The sequence below is a fragment of the Felis catus genome, chromosome D2, assembly GCF_018350175.1.
Source record: "Felis catus isolate Fca126 chromosome D2, F.catus_Fca126_mat1.0, whole genome shotgun sequence".
NCBI lineage: Eukaryota > Metazoa > Chordata > Mammalia > Carnivora > Felidae > Felis > Felis catus.
Window position 1 is genome coordinate 32847104 of NC_058378.1, and position 17564 is coordinate 32864667.

General features: G+C 39.7%; 1 protein-coding gene across 9 annotated transcripts in view; it reads right to left on the bottom strand.

Moving 5' to 3' along the window:
• Positions 1-17564, bottom strand: part of ASCC1 (activating signal cointegrator 1 complex subunit 1) — a 116850-nt gene that overhangs the window by 64513 nt on the left and 34773 nt on the right. For all 9 annotated transcript variants that reach the window (XM_045040123.1, XM_019813249.2, XM_006937855.5 and 6 more), the window contains exon 6: positions 1259-1395. In XM_045040123.1, coding sequence (XP_044896058.1) covers positions 1259-1395 — 137 coding nt within the window. The remainder of the gene's footprint in view (positions 1-1258; positions 1396-17564) is intronic.

Below are 17564 nucleotides of genomic sequence, written 5' to 3' on the forward strand. Positions count from 1 at the left end.
TGTCTCAAAAATAAATAAACGTTAAAAAAAATTTTTTTTAATTAAAAAAAATAGTATGGGACCTGAATATTATAAGTGACCAAAAAAGCTCTTCAAGTTATTTAGTTTTCAAATTTCTCTTACTCTTCGTCAGTCTTAAGTAAAAGGAGTAAAGGGTAGGGAAGAGATGATTCTTTAAAATAAGGCTGTTAGGTCAGATGTACATGTAAATTAACATTTTATAGTAAAAAGAACTCTACCCCCAGAATAGTAATGCTTTCCCTGAGCCAAAACAGACTGCTTGGACAGTTTTTGGTATCCTTACCGACTCAAACAATACTACCTGTATTTAAAAAAGAAAATTAAAGTGTATTTCTGAAATACAATAAACACCTCAGTAGGGAATCATGTTATTTATGTAATGTTTGAGTTACTGTGGTAACAGAATAATGGCCCTCCAGAGATGCTCATGTCTTATTCTCTGGAATTTGTAAATACGCTACCTTACATGGCAGACAGACTTTTGCAGATGCGATCAAGGTTAAGGAGTTTTAGATGGGATGATTATCCTGAATTATCTGGGCGTGTTCAGTCAAATTCATGCGTCCTTAAAAGCAGTGAACCTGTCCCTACTACGGCCAGAGATAGAGAAGCAGTAACAGAAGGGTCGGAGAGATGCAGTGCAGCTAGTGATGAAGATGATGAAGATGATGAAGGCAGAGGATTTGGTCACTAGCCAAAGGATGGGAGTGACCTCTAGGAGATGGGCGTGAAGCACAAGCAAATGAACTCCTCCCCTGAGCCCCCAGAAAGGAACACAGCCTCGCAGACACTTTGATTTTAACCCAGTGAAAGCCATGTCAGACATCTACCCCCAAAAACTTGAAGATAATAAATTTGCATGGTTCTAAGCACCAAGCTTGTAGTAATGTGTTCCGCAGCACACACAAAAAATGAATACAGTAGTCTATCCTGTTCAACAGATAATGAAGAGAATTTCCTTTTGGAGAAAATAATGGGATGTCCTATTAAGAACAAAATTTGCCTACTGACCAAGTAAAATTTAAGGTAGAGTCTTTCCATAAAATTTTGTAAATACATGCTTTAAATCCATTTTAAGCTTTTCAGACAACGTTCCAATGGTAAGTGTTAACAACTGGGTGAGTCGACAAATCTTGCTGCCATGTGACTCAGCTCCCTAGTGCAAAAACAAGTCTGTGACACCAAAAAGAAGCCAGTACGAGGTGACCACCCTTCCCCATTCCTGTAGATTACTCACTCAATGAATTCCTCTTTACACTGCTGTAGCATCTCACACGTCTGCTGGATCTCTTGCTCACTCAAAAGTACCAACATTCCAATAGTTAGGTGAAGCTTTCTGGGATTCTGGAAAATGGTGCTATCAACCCCATGATCCTGTTATCAAAGGGAGAAAAATAAGAAACTCAGCCCACATAAAAGTAAATGGCAGGAGGGGTGCCTGGGCAGCTCAGTAGGTTAAGCGTCCGACTTCGGCTCCGGTCATGATCTTGCAGCTCGTGGGTTCGAGCACCGCATCAGGCTCTGTGCTGACAGCTGGGAGCCTGGGGCCTGCTTTGGATTCTGTGTCGCTGGCTCTCTCTGCCCCTCCCCAGCTTGTGCTCTGTATCTCTCGCTCTCAAAAATAAATAAACATTAAAAAAAAAAAAAGTAAATTGCAGGAATACAATTTAGAGTCCAGAGATAAGCCTATGCATCTATGACCAACAGATTTTCAACCAGGTGCCAAGTCAATTTAATGGAGAAAGAAGAGCCTCATCAACAAATGGTGCTGGGACAACTCAATAACCACATGCAAACAAATGAAGTTGGACCCAAACCTCTACCATATACAAAAATTACATCAAAACGGATCAATGATCTAAATATAAAAGCTAAAATTATAAAACCCTTAGAAGAAAGAGTTTTCTTAGGGGAAAATCTTAATGACCTTGGACTTGGCAATGGATTGTTAGATATGACATCAATGGTATGGGCAACAAAAGAAAGAAATAGACAAATGAGACTTCACCTAAATTAAAAACCTTTGTGTATCAAAAGACACTATCAAGGAAGTAAAAAGACAACCTACAGAATGACAGAAATATTTGCAAACCATGTATCTGATGAGGGTGTGTATCTATAATATATAAAGAACACAACTAAAAAAAAAACCCAATTTTTAAAATAGAAAATGAACTTAGTCATTTTTCCAAAGAAGAAATACAAATGGCTAACAAGCACATAAAGATGGTAACTTCATGAGTCATTAGGGGAATGCAAATCAAAACCATAAGATACCATTTTATACCCAGTAGGCTGGCTATAATCAAAAAAGTAGAAAATAACAAATGCTGGCAAGGATGTATTTAATGGATACAGAATTTCCTCTTGGGGTGATGAAAATATTTCCGAATAATATGGAGCTGGTAGATGCACAACTCTGTAAACGCACTAAATGCCATTCAATCATTCACTTTAAAATGGCTAATTTTGTGTTATGTGAAATTCCCCTCAAAAAAAATTGTTTTGTAAAAAAGGAACTGACAGCCTGATATAATGGCATGCCCAGGAAAAACAGAATGCCATCTAAACGTAGGCTCTCAGAATATCTTTTGCTCCTTTATCAGCTTTGTTAGGCCCAGAGCAACCAGGCCTTTTATGGGATTCCCCAAAGAACAATACACTCTTTATAAAAAATGTTGCTTCTATCTTAGCAGACACTGTAGTATTTCCAGGTAAAATACTATGGGTTAAGAATAAATTCTCCCAAGCAAAGAGATGAGTGAAAAATGAATCTGGAGAAATATCTAGACGCTGGAGTTGCCACATCAAATATAGCTATCCTTTTGTGTCATTCATCATTCCCTGCACTTTAAATAAAACATTTGTCTCTGGGTAGCAAAAATAGTAAATATGCTCCTATATCTTCCTTTAAAAAAAAAAATGACGTGAGGAGCACCTGGGTGGCTCAGTAGGTTCACTGTCCAACTCTTGATTTCAGCTCAGGTCACAATCTCAAACAGTTCCTGAGTTTGAGCCCCACATCAGGCTTCAGGCTGACAGCACAGAACCTGCTTGGGATTCTCTCTCTTCCTCTCTGTCTCTGCCCCTCCCCTGCTCATGCTCTCTCTTCCAAAACAAATGAACTTAAAGTGTAAAAGTCAGTGATATTTACTGTATTCACAATGTTATGCAACCATCAGCTCTCTCTACTTTCAAAACTTTTTTCACCCCATAAAAACATTCTATAATCATTAAAGAATCACTTCCCGTTCTCCATCATTCATCCCCTGATAACCTCTAATTTGCTTTCTGTCTCTTTTGATTTGCCTGTTCTGGATATAGCATATAAAAGGAATCATATAATATATATGACTTTCATGTCTGGCTTCTTTCACTTAGCAAGTACTCAAAGCTCATCCAAGTTGTACCACGTATTGGTAGTTCATTCCTTTTTATGGCTGAATATTCCATTGTATATATAAAATAACTGGTTTATTCATTCATCCCTTGATGGCCGTTTGGGTTGTTTCCATCTTACAGATATTATAAATAATGCTGCTATAACATTCATGTACAAGTTTCTGTGCCACCATGTTTTCAATTCTTTTGGGTACATACCTAAGAGTGGAATTGGTGGGCCATGTGGTAATTCTATGCCTAATTTTTTGAGGAACCACCAAACTGATTTCTACAACAGCTGAGTCATTTTACATTCTTAGCATTACTGTACAACGGTACCTATTTCTCTCCACCTTTGCCAACACTTACTACTTTCCTTTTAGGGGTGCCTGGGGTGGTTCAGTTGGTTAAGCATCTGACTCTTGATTTCCACTCAGGTCATGAGCTCACAATTGTGAGATCAAGCCCCACATTGGGCTCTGTGCTGGGCATGGAGCCTGCTTCAGATTCTCTCTCTCCCTCTGCCCTTCCCATGCTTGTGTGTGCGTGTGCACGTGCTCTCTCTCTCTCAAAAAAAAAATCTTTATTACAGCCATCCTGGTGGGTATGAGGTGGTATCTCACTGTAATTTTGATTTGCATTTCCTTGTTCACCTATGACGTTGATCATCTTTTCATATCTTTGTTGGACATCTCTTCTGGAGAAATGTCTATGCAAATTCTTTGCCCATTTTCTGTCTTCTTATTGTTGAGTTATGGAATTCTTTATATATCCTGATACTAGTCCTATACCAGATCATGAATCCCTTTTGAAGGTAAGTAGGTCTCAAGTTTTATTACATTCATTCTGCAAATGAAGACAAGGAAAAGAGTTGAGAATCTTCTCCTCCAACAAGAGTAAAGCTATAATTCTATTTTTGAATTGCAAGTTCTGGGCCCATATTCTAATCCTTGGACAAATAAACCATCCCAAAGGCAGAGAAATGTATTTCTCAAACACAGCTTACATTCTGTTCTTGGTTTGCCAAAGACTGCCTAATTTTTGCCTTGGCAACAGGAGTTAATGGATTATTCATTTTGTAAGTGTTAATGGAGCTTGAGCTATTTTTATATCCGATGAAGAGTTTTGTGATTCTACATATCAACCCAAATTGCCTCATTTAATGAAAGTGATTTTAAGGAACAATCAGCTTTGAATGTGTCAAGGAAGGCAAAGTGCAGTATTTATTACCCCAGCTGCTCTAACCTTTGGCATTACCTGTCATTTTAGAAAGGCATGCGAAGTGTTAAAAAGCCCCTCAAAAGATTCCAATATGCACAACTCCATCCCAAGCTACAGTTGAGAATTGCTCCCTTAGCAATAAGAGCTAATATTTTTTTAGCCCTCTCTTCCAGGCATTTCCTATGCACTTTACATAGACAAACACCCTATGAGGAAAGATGTATTATCCCCATTTTACAGATGAGGAAACTGAGACAAAGAAATAAAGTCACTTTCCCAAAGCAACACTGCTAGTAAGGGATGAAGCCAAAATTCAAACCCAAGCAGTCAGGCCTGCACTTTCTATGAATATTATATTGCCTCACTAGTAACAGCTACCCAGAAGAGGCTGGGACAATATGATCATCACTCAAAGGCAAATCCTTACACATTTCAACAAAGCTCACACAATAAATGGATCTCATCATTAAACTAATAGTGCAAATACCATAATTCTCTGAAAATTGATATTAATATTTGCCTTTTCTTGATATGACACCATAAAAGCATGATCTATAAAAGAAAAAAAGGATGACTTGAACTTGATCAGAATCAAAAACTCATACTTCAAAAGACTCCATTAAGAAAATTAAAAGGGGGGAGCCTGGCTGGCTCAGTCGGTTGAGCGTCTGACTTCGGCTCAGGTCATGATCTCACAGTTTGTGGGTTCGAGCCCCACATTGGGCTCCGTGCTCACAGCTCAGAGCCTGGACCCTGCTTCAGATTCTGTGTCTCCCTCTCTCTCTGCTCCTCCCCTGCTTGCACTGTCTCTCTCTCTCTTTCTCTCTCTCTCTCTCAAAAAAATGAATAAACATTAAAAAAAAACTTAAAAAAAAAAAGAATATTAAAAGACAAGGGGCACCTGGGTGGCTCAGTCAATTAAGTGTCTGATTCCTGGTTTTGGCTTAGGTCATGATCTCACGGTTCATGGGTTCGAGGCCCACATCAGGCTCTGCGCTGACAGTGCAGAGCCCTTTCTCTCTGCCCTTTCCTTCTTGTGTTCTCTCTCAAAATAAATAAAAAATAAGAAAAAAATGAAAAGACAAGAAACAGAGAAAAATATCTTGGAGAAAAATATTTACAAATCATATTTGATAAATATAAATATATTAAAAATTCTTAAAATTCCATAATAAAAAGATAAATAATCCCACTTAAAAATGAGCAAAGAATCTGAATAGACATTTCACCAAAGAAGATATACTAATGACTAAAAAACGTGTGAAAAGATGTTCAGTATCATTAGTCATCATAGAAATGCACATCAAAACCAAAATGAGGGGGCTCCTGGGTGGCTCAGTCAGTTAAGCATCCAACCTCGGCTCAGGTCATGATCTCATGATTCATGAGTTCCAGCCCCACATCGGGCTCTGTGCTGATAACCCAGCATCTGGAGTCTGCTTCAGATTCTGTGTCTCCCTCTCTCTCTGCCCCTCCCCTGCTCATGCTCTGTCTGTCTCTCTCTCTCAGAAATAAACATTAAAAAAAAAAAAACAGACAATAGCAAGTGTTGGTAAGGACATGGGGAAACTGAACTGCTCACAGATTGCTGGGTTAAAGGGCCATGACATCTGCAATGCACTCTAAAGCAGTTCAAAAAGAAAGAAAAAAAAAGAATGATAAAACTAAAATAGAGTAAAATATTAACTACGGGTGAAAATGAGTAAAGGGTAGTGTCCTTAGTCTTCCAACCTTTCTGTGAGTTTAAAATTATTAATGTCCTATGGCTGCTATAACAAATTACTACCAACTTGACAGTTTAAAACAGCACAAACTGGGGAACCTGGGTGGCTCAGTTGGTTAAGCATCCAACTTCAGCTCAGGTCATGACCTCACCAGCTCGTCAGTTCAAGCCCCACCTCGGGCTCTGTGCTGACAGCTCAGAGCCAGGAGCCCACTTTGGATTCTGTGTCTCCCCCTCTCTCTGCTCCTCCCCCACTCATGCTCTGTCTCTCTCTCACTGTCTCCTTCAAAAATAAACAAATATTTAAAAAAATTGTTTAAATAAACAAAATAACACAAATTTTTTATCTTACTACCTAGCAGAAGGAAGCTCTAGAACTTTTCTTACCTTACTCTCTGAGAGCCTATCACTTCAGTCAACCTAAGTTTGCCTGCCAAGACAACACTGAATACTGGGGGTGGGGGGGTGGGGGGGGGAACCATGGAGAACACAAAAGAGCAGGAAAAAGAACAGATGGAATACCTAAAGGCCACATAATATGAACTCTTTTGGAGAACTCTGAGTCATAAGCCTTCAGTCTTTAACCGTATGGGAGGTTATATAATGTATATGTAATCCTATTGGACAGTCTTTCAATAAATGAAGAAACTCCCGGAATTGTAGCAATGCCATCTATTGAGAAAACCTTTTCTCTTACTGAATTATCTAAATTTAATGTGGAATGAGAGGCCCCTGGGTGGCTCAGTTAGTGAAGCAGTCAGTTAAGTCTTGATTTTTGGCTCAGGTCATGATCTCACAGTTTGTGGGATTGAGCCCCACAGAGGGCTCTGTGCTGACAGCACAGAGCCTGCTTGGGATTCTCTCTCTTCCTCTCTCTCTGCCCCTCCCCCAATGCACATGTTCCCTCTCTCTCAAGATAAATAAATAAACTTTAAAAAATTAAATTAATGTGGAACCAATCTTAAAGGCAGTGACATAATCCTCTAGAGCCATTATTTTTCTTTGCTCAGAATACATCATATTCCCAGCCACAAGCATCTTCGCTGAAATGAACAAAGACCAACATCAAATTCTGTACTCCAGGGGTTTTAATTACACTGGGCCCTGCTCCAAGTTCACCATTACTCAGAGCTAGAACTATTTCATTCCATTAGGTTGGACAACCAAGCTGGCGCCTGAAAATTCTAATGGTGGTGACTTTCCACCCAACAAGAATAAGCAAAGGGTGAAGTAACAGAATTCCCTAGGGCAGGTGTGCCTAGATTGAAGGGGAAAAAAAAGTGTTTCTTATGGCTAAGCCATACCATAAGCCTCAGTTTCTTTATTTGTTAGATAAGGTCTCACCCAAGAAGAAAATGATGCACAAACTACCTCCACAGAAAGCATATATGCAGTCCTAACCCACAGTTCAGAGTTCAAAATCACAGTCTTACTGAGCAGTCCCAGGTGCAAGACCTTAACCCTCTCATTCAAACTGCAACTCCATGATCTACCATTAGCAATCACCACACCATCACAGGCCCTTCATTGATTGCATTTTTAATCCAGCACCTGGGCTCCACTGGGGCAGAAATGCTGGCAATGCTATCAGCATGAACAAGTAATAAAGAATAGTGAAATCTAAAAATGTCAAGCTTGGGCAAAAGGCCAGTAGAGAGAAGTATGGATTAGATCACCATGGAGCATTCACTCTCTCTGCTTCCTTAAAGCCCTAGGTAGAACTCAATCATCCTCTCCATGCAGATGGGATATAATCAGGTGCATCTGGCAGAGCCGTCAGCAAGCAGAAGGGAAGCCTCTGGGCCGTTACATGTGAGTTAAGAAAAGAACACCTATGAATCTAACCCAAACCTGTACCACCCAGAAGCACTTGCCTTGACAGTACATGCTGAGAGCCAGAGACATGAACAAACAAACAAACAAATCCTCAATTAAATTCACATATATCATCTTCTAGGAGCTCCAGGCATAACAAAGGTTTGTGCTTCAGCTAAGGCCTTTAACCCAGAATACAGAGTCTAGGGTCCTAACTCCAACTCTGTTACAAACCAGCTGTAATTAGGCAAGCCATTTAACTTCTGACCTCGGTTTCCTCCTCTGTAACATAAAGGAGATGCCTCATTTACCTCTACGTCAAAGGTATTAAGAATTTTTTACGTGCTCCCACAAAACCTATAATTAAGTACAAAATAGGATTTGTGAGGGATCCACCGATTCACTTCTTGATATTCCGTGCAAAGAAAAAGAGGAAATAAACATGGAAGCCTTCCCTGTGCTCATTATATTTTCTTTCTTTTTTTAATGGCCAAATCCCATAAAATCACTTCTGGGCAGGTGACATAAATCTCATTCACATCGGAAAGTTATTCAAACAAGGCAGACTGGTGAAAAGAACATTAATTAGTCTTTGCAACCACACCGGCCTACGTTCAAATTCTAATTCTGCCACCTATCAGCAGTGTGACTCAATCATTCTGAAACCCAACTTCATTATCTACAAAAAAGACAACATTTTCCTCTCAAAGTTGTTCTGAGGATTAAAAGAAATCTGGTACATAGCAGTATGGAATAAATACAGACTCCCCCTTCTTCCTGCTTCTTATGTGACCATGTACCACTCTAAACAAATGCCATCTTTGCTCTCTTTTACAAAGCACCATCAAGAGCTAAATTAGGCTCTGCTAAGTCATTTCTATGTAAGAATGTTCACAAACGCTGACTTTGAGAGTCTCTATATGTTATTAATATCTTCAGTATTAATATCTTCAGATACTAAAATCTTCAGTTGAATAAGTTTCAGAAAAGAGTTTGAATTCTTGTGGCTTATAAATTCTGTCCAGATGTAATTACAGGAAAAGTGGAAATTCTTAAAAACAAAGGACAGGGGTGCCTGGGTGGCTCAGTCAGTTAAGCATACGATCTTGATTTCAGCACGGGTCATAATCTTGTGGGTTCATGAGTTCGAGCCCCACATGGGGCTTCTCACACTGACAGTATGGAGCCTGCTTGGGATTCTCTCTTTCTCCCTCTCTCTCTGCCCCTCTTGTGCGCGCTCTCTCTCTCTCTCTCTCTCTCTCTCTCTCAAATAAACTTAAAAAGCAAAACAGGGGCGCCTGGGCGGCTCAGTCGATTAAGCATCTGACTTCGGCTCAGGTCATGATCTCACGGTCTGTGAGTTCGAGCCCCGTGTCAGGGTCTGTGCTGACAGCTCAGAGCCTGGACCCTGCCTCAGATTCTGTGTCTCCCTCTCTCTCTGACCCTCCCCCGTTCATGCTCTGTCTCTCTCTGTCTCAAAAATAAATAAACATTAAAAAGAATTTTTTTTAAAAAAAAAGCAAAACAAAGGACAAATATTGAAACATCAGATTTTACACTGACCAGAAAAAAAAGAATGCACTAAATACTCTTCCTCATTAAAAAGGAGCAAAGAGCATCTCCCCTTCACTGAAGAATGGATCCCTTTTGTCTTTGACGAGCACAATGAAGAGTCAAACCTACTTTTCTTAAAGCTTAACTATTCCTCCATAAGTAAGGTGTAAGCACTAATTAACAATCCATCTACCAACTATATTTATTCCCAAAGAAAGACACCGATCACTCACACATTAGTAATGGATTAACAGTACACCACCTCTTCAAGGCAGACCCTTTGCTTCTTCCTGATGCCATGCTTTCCTTCATCTCCCATACTGTCATCCGTGGTATTATTACAAAAAGAGCTAACATTTATACAGTACTAGCTAGGTGCCATGCTCTGCATATAGCTTAAACACCTTAATTTATTGACTTATTTACTCTTCATATCAACAGTAAGATAGGTACTATTGTTATCCCCACTTTAGAGACGACTTCTGAAACATTTCTTGAATACGTCCCCTCCTGAATACACCAGCGATCTAGTCTCTTTTTTTCCAACAGACTACATCAATAGATTCTGACTGCTAGCTGCCTTTGGTACCCCACTCCTTAACTCTCAATCCATTCTCCACACTGTCTTCAGAATTATTTTTCTACAATGCTAAGTTAATCACATGATCCCTACTTAAATTCTTTACTAGTTCCTGACTATAAGATATACCTCAAATCCTTAACCCCCACAAGATCTTTTACCACCTGTATACCATTTACCTTTCCACTCTTCCCTACCCTACCCACTTTCTAGATTCCAATCTTAAAAAACTCCTCACTCCCCCCAGAAAACAGCAGACTAGAATGCTGCCATATCTTGCAAGTGCCATTTCCTCTGTCCAGAATGCTCATCCCCCATTTGCCAACCTAGCATAAACTTTTGCTCTTCCTTCAAGACTCTGCCTCCCTCATTAAACCTTTTCCATCCACTGGAGAACCTCTTCCGTGGGTACCCACTGCAGTCCCTTCTAATGGCACCTCACAGTGTTATAACTATTTCCATAAGAACGCTATTTTTGCTGCCAGAGTATGGCATCTGTAGGAGTAGAGTCCATTGTTAGTACATAATACATAGCCTGGCAAATCGCAGACATTTAATAAATGGTGAGTGAATTCGTAAACAAAAAACATTTACTTGTTCATAACAACTGTTGCCATCCAAATGGTGTAATATATGAATCTTGTAAACATTTCTCACTTTCCTACCCCACAGGAGGACTCAGGAATTTACAAGTTTTCTTACTACCAAGGACGATTATTCCATCTCCATCCTAAATTAGTTCATAAGATAATTACAAATCCCACAACTCTCCTTATATACGAAGAATCCTAAATTATATGCCAAAGCTTTTACATATAAATTTTCTTCAGAGGAATAACACGAAACAGAAAAATAATCCCAACTGGGGGAGGGGAGACCCAGAACCATTAGTCATTTCTGCCCAGTGTCAGCCTTCACACTACAATGTGAGCAGAATTATGTAGTTTCTGGAGCTCTAACCTATTCAGGTTCTCCAGGCAGCCTGAGAAATCCCCTGTTGCTATAAGCCCGCAGAATGTTCCACCAAACACAGTCTTGAATTACTGTTTTTCATTACTGATATGCTTTCTACCGGACCCTGCTGTGAGATAAAATGGAATTATAGCAGCATTACCAGCTATAGAATGACTGAGAGATATACAAGGTTTTAATATACTTCTTGAACTCACGGTGAGACATCTTTGAATCTTAATGCGAGAGAGGAAAGAGTAAAAAAAAATAAGGCACAGTTTATCTGCAGATCACACAAATGAAAAATACCTTGTTGATGTCTGTGAGCAGCTAAATCCTACATTAAATACTCAGGCTCAGAGAGTTGAAGCACAGGGATGATCATGATAATGTCTGCAGTGAAATAACATTTCTTATAAGTTGATCAGCACAAAAGAAGGTGATTTCAGAAAACGCTCTTCTAAAAGGTAAGTTCAGTTTCCTTGGAGAGTCAAGGGTAAGGTCAAGGACGAGCATGCTACCAAATAAAGAGAAAAGAGGCCAAGTATTTGAAAGGGAGAAGAGTTCAAGGAAGGGTGAGGGAAGGATAGGATGAGACCTGGGAGTAGAAAGGTCATCTGCTGTATCTAAAATGTGACCTTCACAACAATGTTTAAAAATGAAAACTGGGGGGCCTGGGTGGCTCAACTGGTTAAGCATCTGACTCTTGGTTTCAGCTCAGGTCATGATCTCACAGTTTGTGAGCTCAAGCCGTGTTGGGCTCTGGGCTGACAGTGTGGAGCTTGCTTGGGATTCTCTCTCCCTCTCTCTCTGCCCCTCCCCTGCTCGCAGGCTCTCTCTCAAAAATAAATAAGTAAACATTTTTTAAAAATGAAAATTAATATCTGTGGTAGGCAGAATTCTAAGAATGGCCTTCAATGACTCTCAGCCTCATATAACCCCCTCTCCTCCTCTGACTGGGGGGTGGAACTTGTGGATGTGATGAGACATCATTGCTATAATTATACTATGTTACATGGCACAGCTGACCTTAAGATAGGGAGATTATCCCAATGCACCTGACCTATACACATGAGCTCCTTAAAAAAGGCAGAGGGTTCTCTGATGACAAAAGTCAGAGATTTGAAACACAAGAAGAATTTAATAGAAGCTAGTCAAGGAAATGGGGCCTTCAGGCCTACAGCCACAGAGAAGTGAATTCTGCCAATAACCTGAACACATTTGGAAACAGATTCTTACCCAGGGCCTCCAAATAAAAGACCAATTTGGGGGGTCATCTGGGTGGCTCAGGTGGTTAAGCATCCAACTACTGATTTCGGCTCAGGTCATGATCTCATGGTTCATGAGATTGAGCCACACATCAGGCTCTGTGCTGACAGTGCAGAGCCTGCTTGGGATTCTCTTTCTCCCTCTCTCTCTGCCCTTCCCCCACTTGTGATCTCTCGTTCTCTTAAAATAAATAAGCTTATGGGGTGCCTGGGTGGCTCAGTCGGTTAAGTGCCTGACTCTTCATTTCAGCTCAGATCATGATCTCACAGTTCGTGAGTTTGAGCCCCATATCAGACTCTGTGCTGAATCCTGCTTGGGATTCTCTGTCTCTCCCTCACTCTCTGCCCCTCCCCTGCTCACTCTCTCTCTCTCAAAATAAATAAATAAACATTAAAAAAAAAAAAAAAAGACCAGTTTGGCCAACAATTTGATCTCAGCCATGTAAGACCCTAAGCAGGAAACCCACTGAACCCACCAGGTCGTCTGATCTACAGAACTACTACAGGACTGTGAGATGACAGATAGGTATGTTTTAAGCTGCCAAGATTGACGTAATTTACTATGCAGCAACAGAAACTAATACACTAAATAGGGTACAAATATAAACTAATAAACTCATAGTTCATAGTACCTTTCACCCCCCCCCCCCAGAGATCCCAAAAGGACTTGATATATTTGACACAGGCTACACAGGAGGATAAATTCACCTTTTAAAAATAATATTAATATTTGATAATAATGTTAATAAATTACTTTAAAAAGATCCTTCCATCCTGATTCAGGATGAAAGATGGACATCCCTAATGAACAAAAGTTCTTCTTTTTTAAACAATTAGGGAATAAGAGGGGCACCTGAGTGGCTCAGTTGGTTGAGCATCTGACTTCAGCTCAGGTCATAATCTTGTAGTTCACGAGTTTGAGTCCCACATCGGGCTCACTGTTGTCAGCATAAAGCTTGCTTGGGATCCTCTGTCCCCTTCTCTCTGTCCCTGTCCTGCTTGCACTCTCTCTCTCTCCCGAAAAAATAATAAATAAATAAACATTAAAAAAATTCACTTACAAAACCAAAACAATTAGGGAATAAGAGATGATTTGAAGTTGAAAAACCCAAGCACAACTAGGAAGGCTTTGCTCTTCTTTTTCTAAATCCTCAAATACTATGTATATTACTATCCAATTTTAGTAAAGGCTGGTCTCATTGAAATACTTGCTCGGGGCACCTGGCTGGCTTAGTCAATGGCGTGTGACACTCTTAAATCTCAGTGTTGCCAGTTCAAGCCCCACGTTGGATGCAGAGATTACTTAAAAATAAAATCTTAAAAAAATAAAAATAAAAAAAAAACACTCACTGAAAGACTGGTGAAACTGGTTAACAGACACGCAGTCATCAAATATCTTCAATTTCTTTATTTTTTCAATATATTTTTTATATTTTATAAGTAATCTCTATGCCTAATGTGGGACTCGAACTCCCGACCCTGAGATCGAGAGTAACACGTTCCACCAACTGAGCCTGCCAATTTCAGTTTCAACACCACTCACATAATTTCCTGCAGTGACTCCCAGAACTAACCTCCTGTATTTGTTATATTGCACTGTATGAATTAGAGTAGTTACTAGGTCGCACACAACCCTGTATCATTCACTCTACTTTAGGATGGTAGCACCCACTAACTGCAATATCTTGGGCAAGTTACCCTCCCTAAATTTCCATTTCTTCATCAGTTAAATGGGATACTAATACCTATCACACAGGGATAGACTGCAGATTAAACAAAATAAACACAGGAACACTATCCAGCACACTGCAAGAGCTCAACAATTACTTGCTATTTTATATGTCACTCAATGTTGAATAAGTGAATAAAAATAGTGGTAAACCCAGCCCTATTTATAATATTACAAACTATTAGAAGTATTGTTCATAACAGCCCCAAAGTGGAAACAACCCAAATGTTCAAGTGATGAATACAGGAACAAAATGTGATATATACCCATACAATGGACTATTTTTCAGCCACAGAAAAAATGAAGTAGTGCTACATGATAAACCACGGATAAACCTTGGAAACTTTATAAGTGAAAGATGCCAGACACAGAAAGCTACGTGCCATATGATTTCATTTACATGAAATATTCAAAATAGACAAATCCATGGTGAAAGTAAATGAGTGGTTGTCAGAGTTTGGGAGAAGGAGGCAATGGGGAGTAACAGCTTAATGGATAGGGATTTCTTTGGGGGGGGCAATGGAAATATGGAATTAAGACAGTGGCGATGGTAGCACAATGTAGTGAATATATCACTGAACTGTGCACTTTAAAAATGGGAATTTTATGTTACATGAATATCTCAATTTCAAAATCTATGAGAATATCTCCTTTAGCCCACGGAAAATTAACTCCCATAGCACTTGTCCTTCTGCCATCAATAACTATAAAAACGAGATAAAATATATAAAACAAATGTTTCTAGACATTAGATTAACAGATGGTCCTGAACGGTGACACCTACGTTAGGAGAAAAAAGCAAACTGAACCCCATCCTGGCTTTTTTGAGTGGAGACAATTTCCAGACAGTGGCACAGAGTGGGAAACCCAGAGTCCAGTGATCCCAATGCGTTGAAGTGACAAAAAGTGGAATTCAGGAAATGAATGCGAAGGCAAATAAAATTTGAAGGGCTAAGTGTGAAAGAGGAGGAAGCTAAGTTTAAAAAAGATGGGAAGGGGGGAGCTCAAGAGATCTGCATAAAGTCTCTTTGAGACTCTGGCTGAACAAAAATCTGCACATGCAGAGGGTGAAATCCACAAGACAAGAACAGAAGCTGTAAGCCAAACAATACCCAAAGCTCAAAGAGCAGGTAAACACTCAAGTTCTCATCAGCCAGAGGGGACAGACCATTCTTGAATACACACAGCATTAAACAGAGATACCAGAAAGGATACACCTAAGTATGTAGTGAGGCTAAATTAGCCCTAAAGAATACTCTATTCTGTCCTTAAGGGGCTTAAAAACAAGCTTTGGGAGTACCTGGGCGGCTCAGTTGGTTAAGCGTCCGACCTCGCTCAGGTCATGATCTCGCAGTTTGTGGGTTTGAGCCCTGCATCAGGCTCTGTGCTGACAGCTCAGAGCCTGGACCTGCTTCGGATTCTGTGTCTCCCTCTCTCTCTGCCCCTCCCCTACTTGTGCTCTCTATTCCTCATTCAAAAATGAATAAAACATTTAAAAAAATTTTTAATAATAATAATAATAATAATAATAAGCAGCTTTGGAATGATTATGCTGATCCACAAATAACTGTCTTCCTGAACAAAATTTTAAGACTCTCTAAAGAGAAAAAAAGTTGCTCTTAATGAAGTAAATTCACAATGTTCAGCATCCAATAAAAAATTACCATACATGCAAGCAGAAAAATGTGACCCATAAATATGTAAAAACTCAGTCCACAGAAATAGATCTAGAATGCTATCATACTAATGGTATTGGTGGACAATGAGTTTAAAATAGCTATTATAAATATGCTCAATAGTTCAAGGAAAACCTAAAGATACTGAGAAAAGGGTGTTTTAAAAAAAGAAACAGGGGGCAACTGGGTGGCTCAGTTGGTTAAGCATCCGACTTCAGCTCAGGTCATGATCTCACGGTTTATGAGTTCGAGCCCCGCGTCAGGCTCTGTGCCGACAGCTCAGAGCCTGGAGCCTGCTTCGGATTCTGTGTCTCCCTCTCTCTCTGCCCCTCCCCTGCTCATGCTCTGTCTCTGTCTCAAAAATAAATAAAACATTAAATAAAAAAAAAAAAAGAAACAGAACTTCAACAGGTAAAAAATAAGAGCAAAAATGAAAATTCCATTGAATGGGATTAATAACAGATTAGAAACTTGAAAAAAAAAATCAGTGAACATGAAGACATAACTACAGGAACTATCCAAACTAAAGCAAAGAGAGAGAGAGAGAGGAAAAAAAAAAGTATGGAAGCAAAATGAACAGAACTTCAGTAACCTGTGCACCAGTATCAACTGATCTAGCATATATGTAATCAGAGTTCCAGAAGGAGAAGAGGAAAAGAAATAATAATGCCTGAAAATTATCCAAACATGGAGCAACATTAGCACAACAGCATCTAATAAAATCCAAGCCCTCATTCCCCCATGAAAATACCAAATAAACAACAACAGACAGACCAATGTAGCTTTGGGAAAACTCTAGAAACTAATTACAAAGCAGCAACAACCAAGCAAATGCCTAACCCTAACCAAGAGAAAGCTGCACTCAAAATGGTAGGAAATTTCAAGTTTTCTCTCCACCCTTTGCCAGACTCCTTCCTCAGGGGAGCACAACAGGTCGGAGGAAGCCACTCAATTTCCACTCGTTCATGAGGGCTGAAGGAAGAGTGAAAGTAGCCTGCAGTGTTCTGGCTTGTTAGGTGGCTGTCTGAAGAACTGGTTTCTGTCCTGCCTGACTTGGAGTGCTGCTGGGAACAGTGGCATAGTGTGGACAACATGCTGGAGGCCATAAGTAATGCTGAATTCTGCCTATGAAGCAAGAGAGCTGCAGGAGAAAGCAGACCTACAGGTATCTGGGGGCAAGAGATTACAGGCAAAGGAATACAACAGAACTACAAAAGGCTCCAAAAAAAAAAAAAAAAAAAAGCAGTGGTGAAATCTTAGAGAAATTAAGGCACTTAACAGCAGCCATGTATATGGCTTGGCACACACACAGGCCAAAGAAGACACATCCAGAAAAGATTTGAGAGGACTCCGAAACAAATCTGAAACAATTTAAGCAGCAAAATAATTAAGCACAATGGTAAATTATAAGCACTTGGAAAAAACTGAAATTCATGAAACCATACTAATAATAGATAAATTTAAAAGTAAAGAGAGAAGGAAGGTGTCTACTTGTATGAGAATGTAGAAAGCTGAATACCAAATGCAGAGTAAGTACTAGAGTTAGAAAATTACCATTTTGAAATCATCATGGTCAAGACCGGATCAAGTAAAAATCATCAATGGCTGCTAAGTCCAGGGGAAATGTTGATGAGGAGAAGAGAAT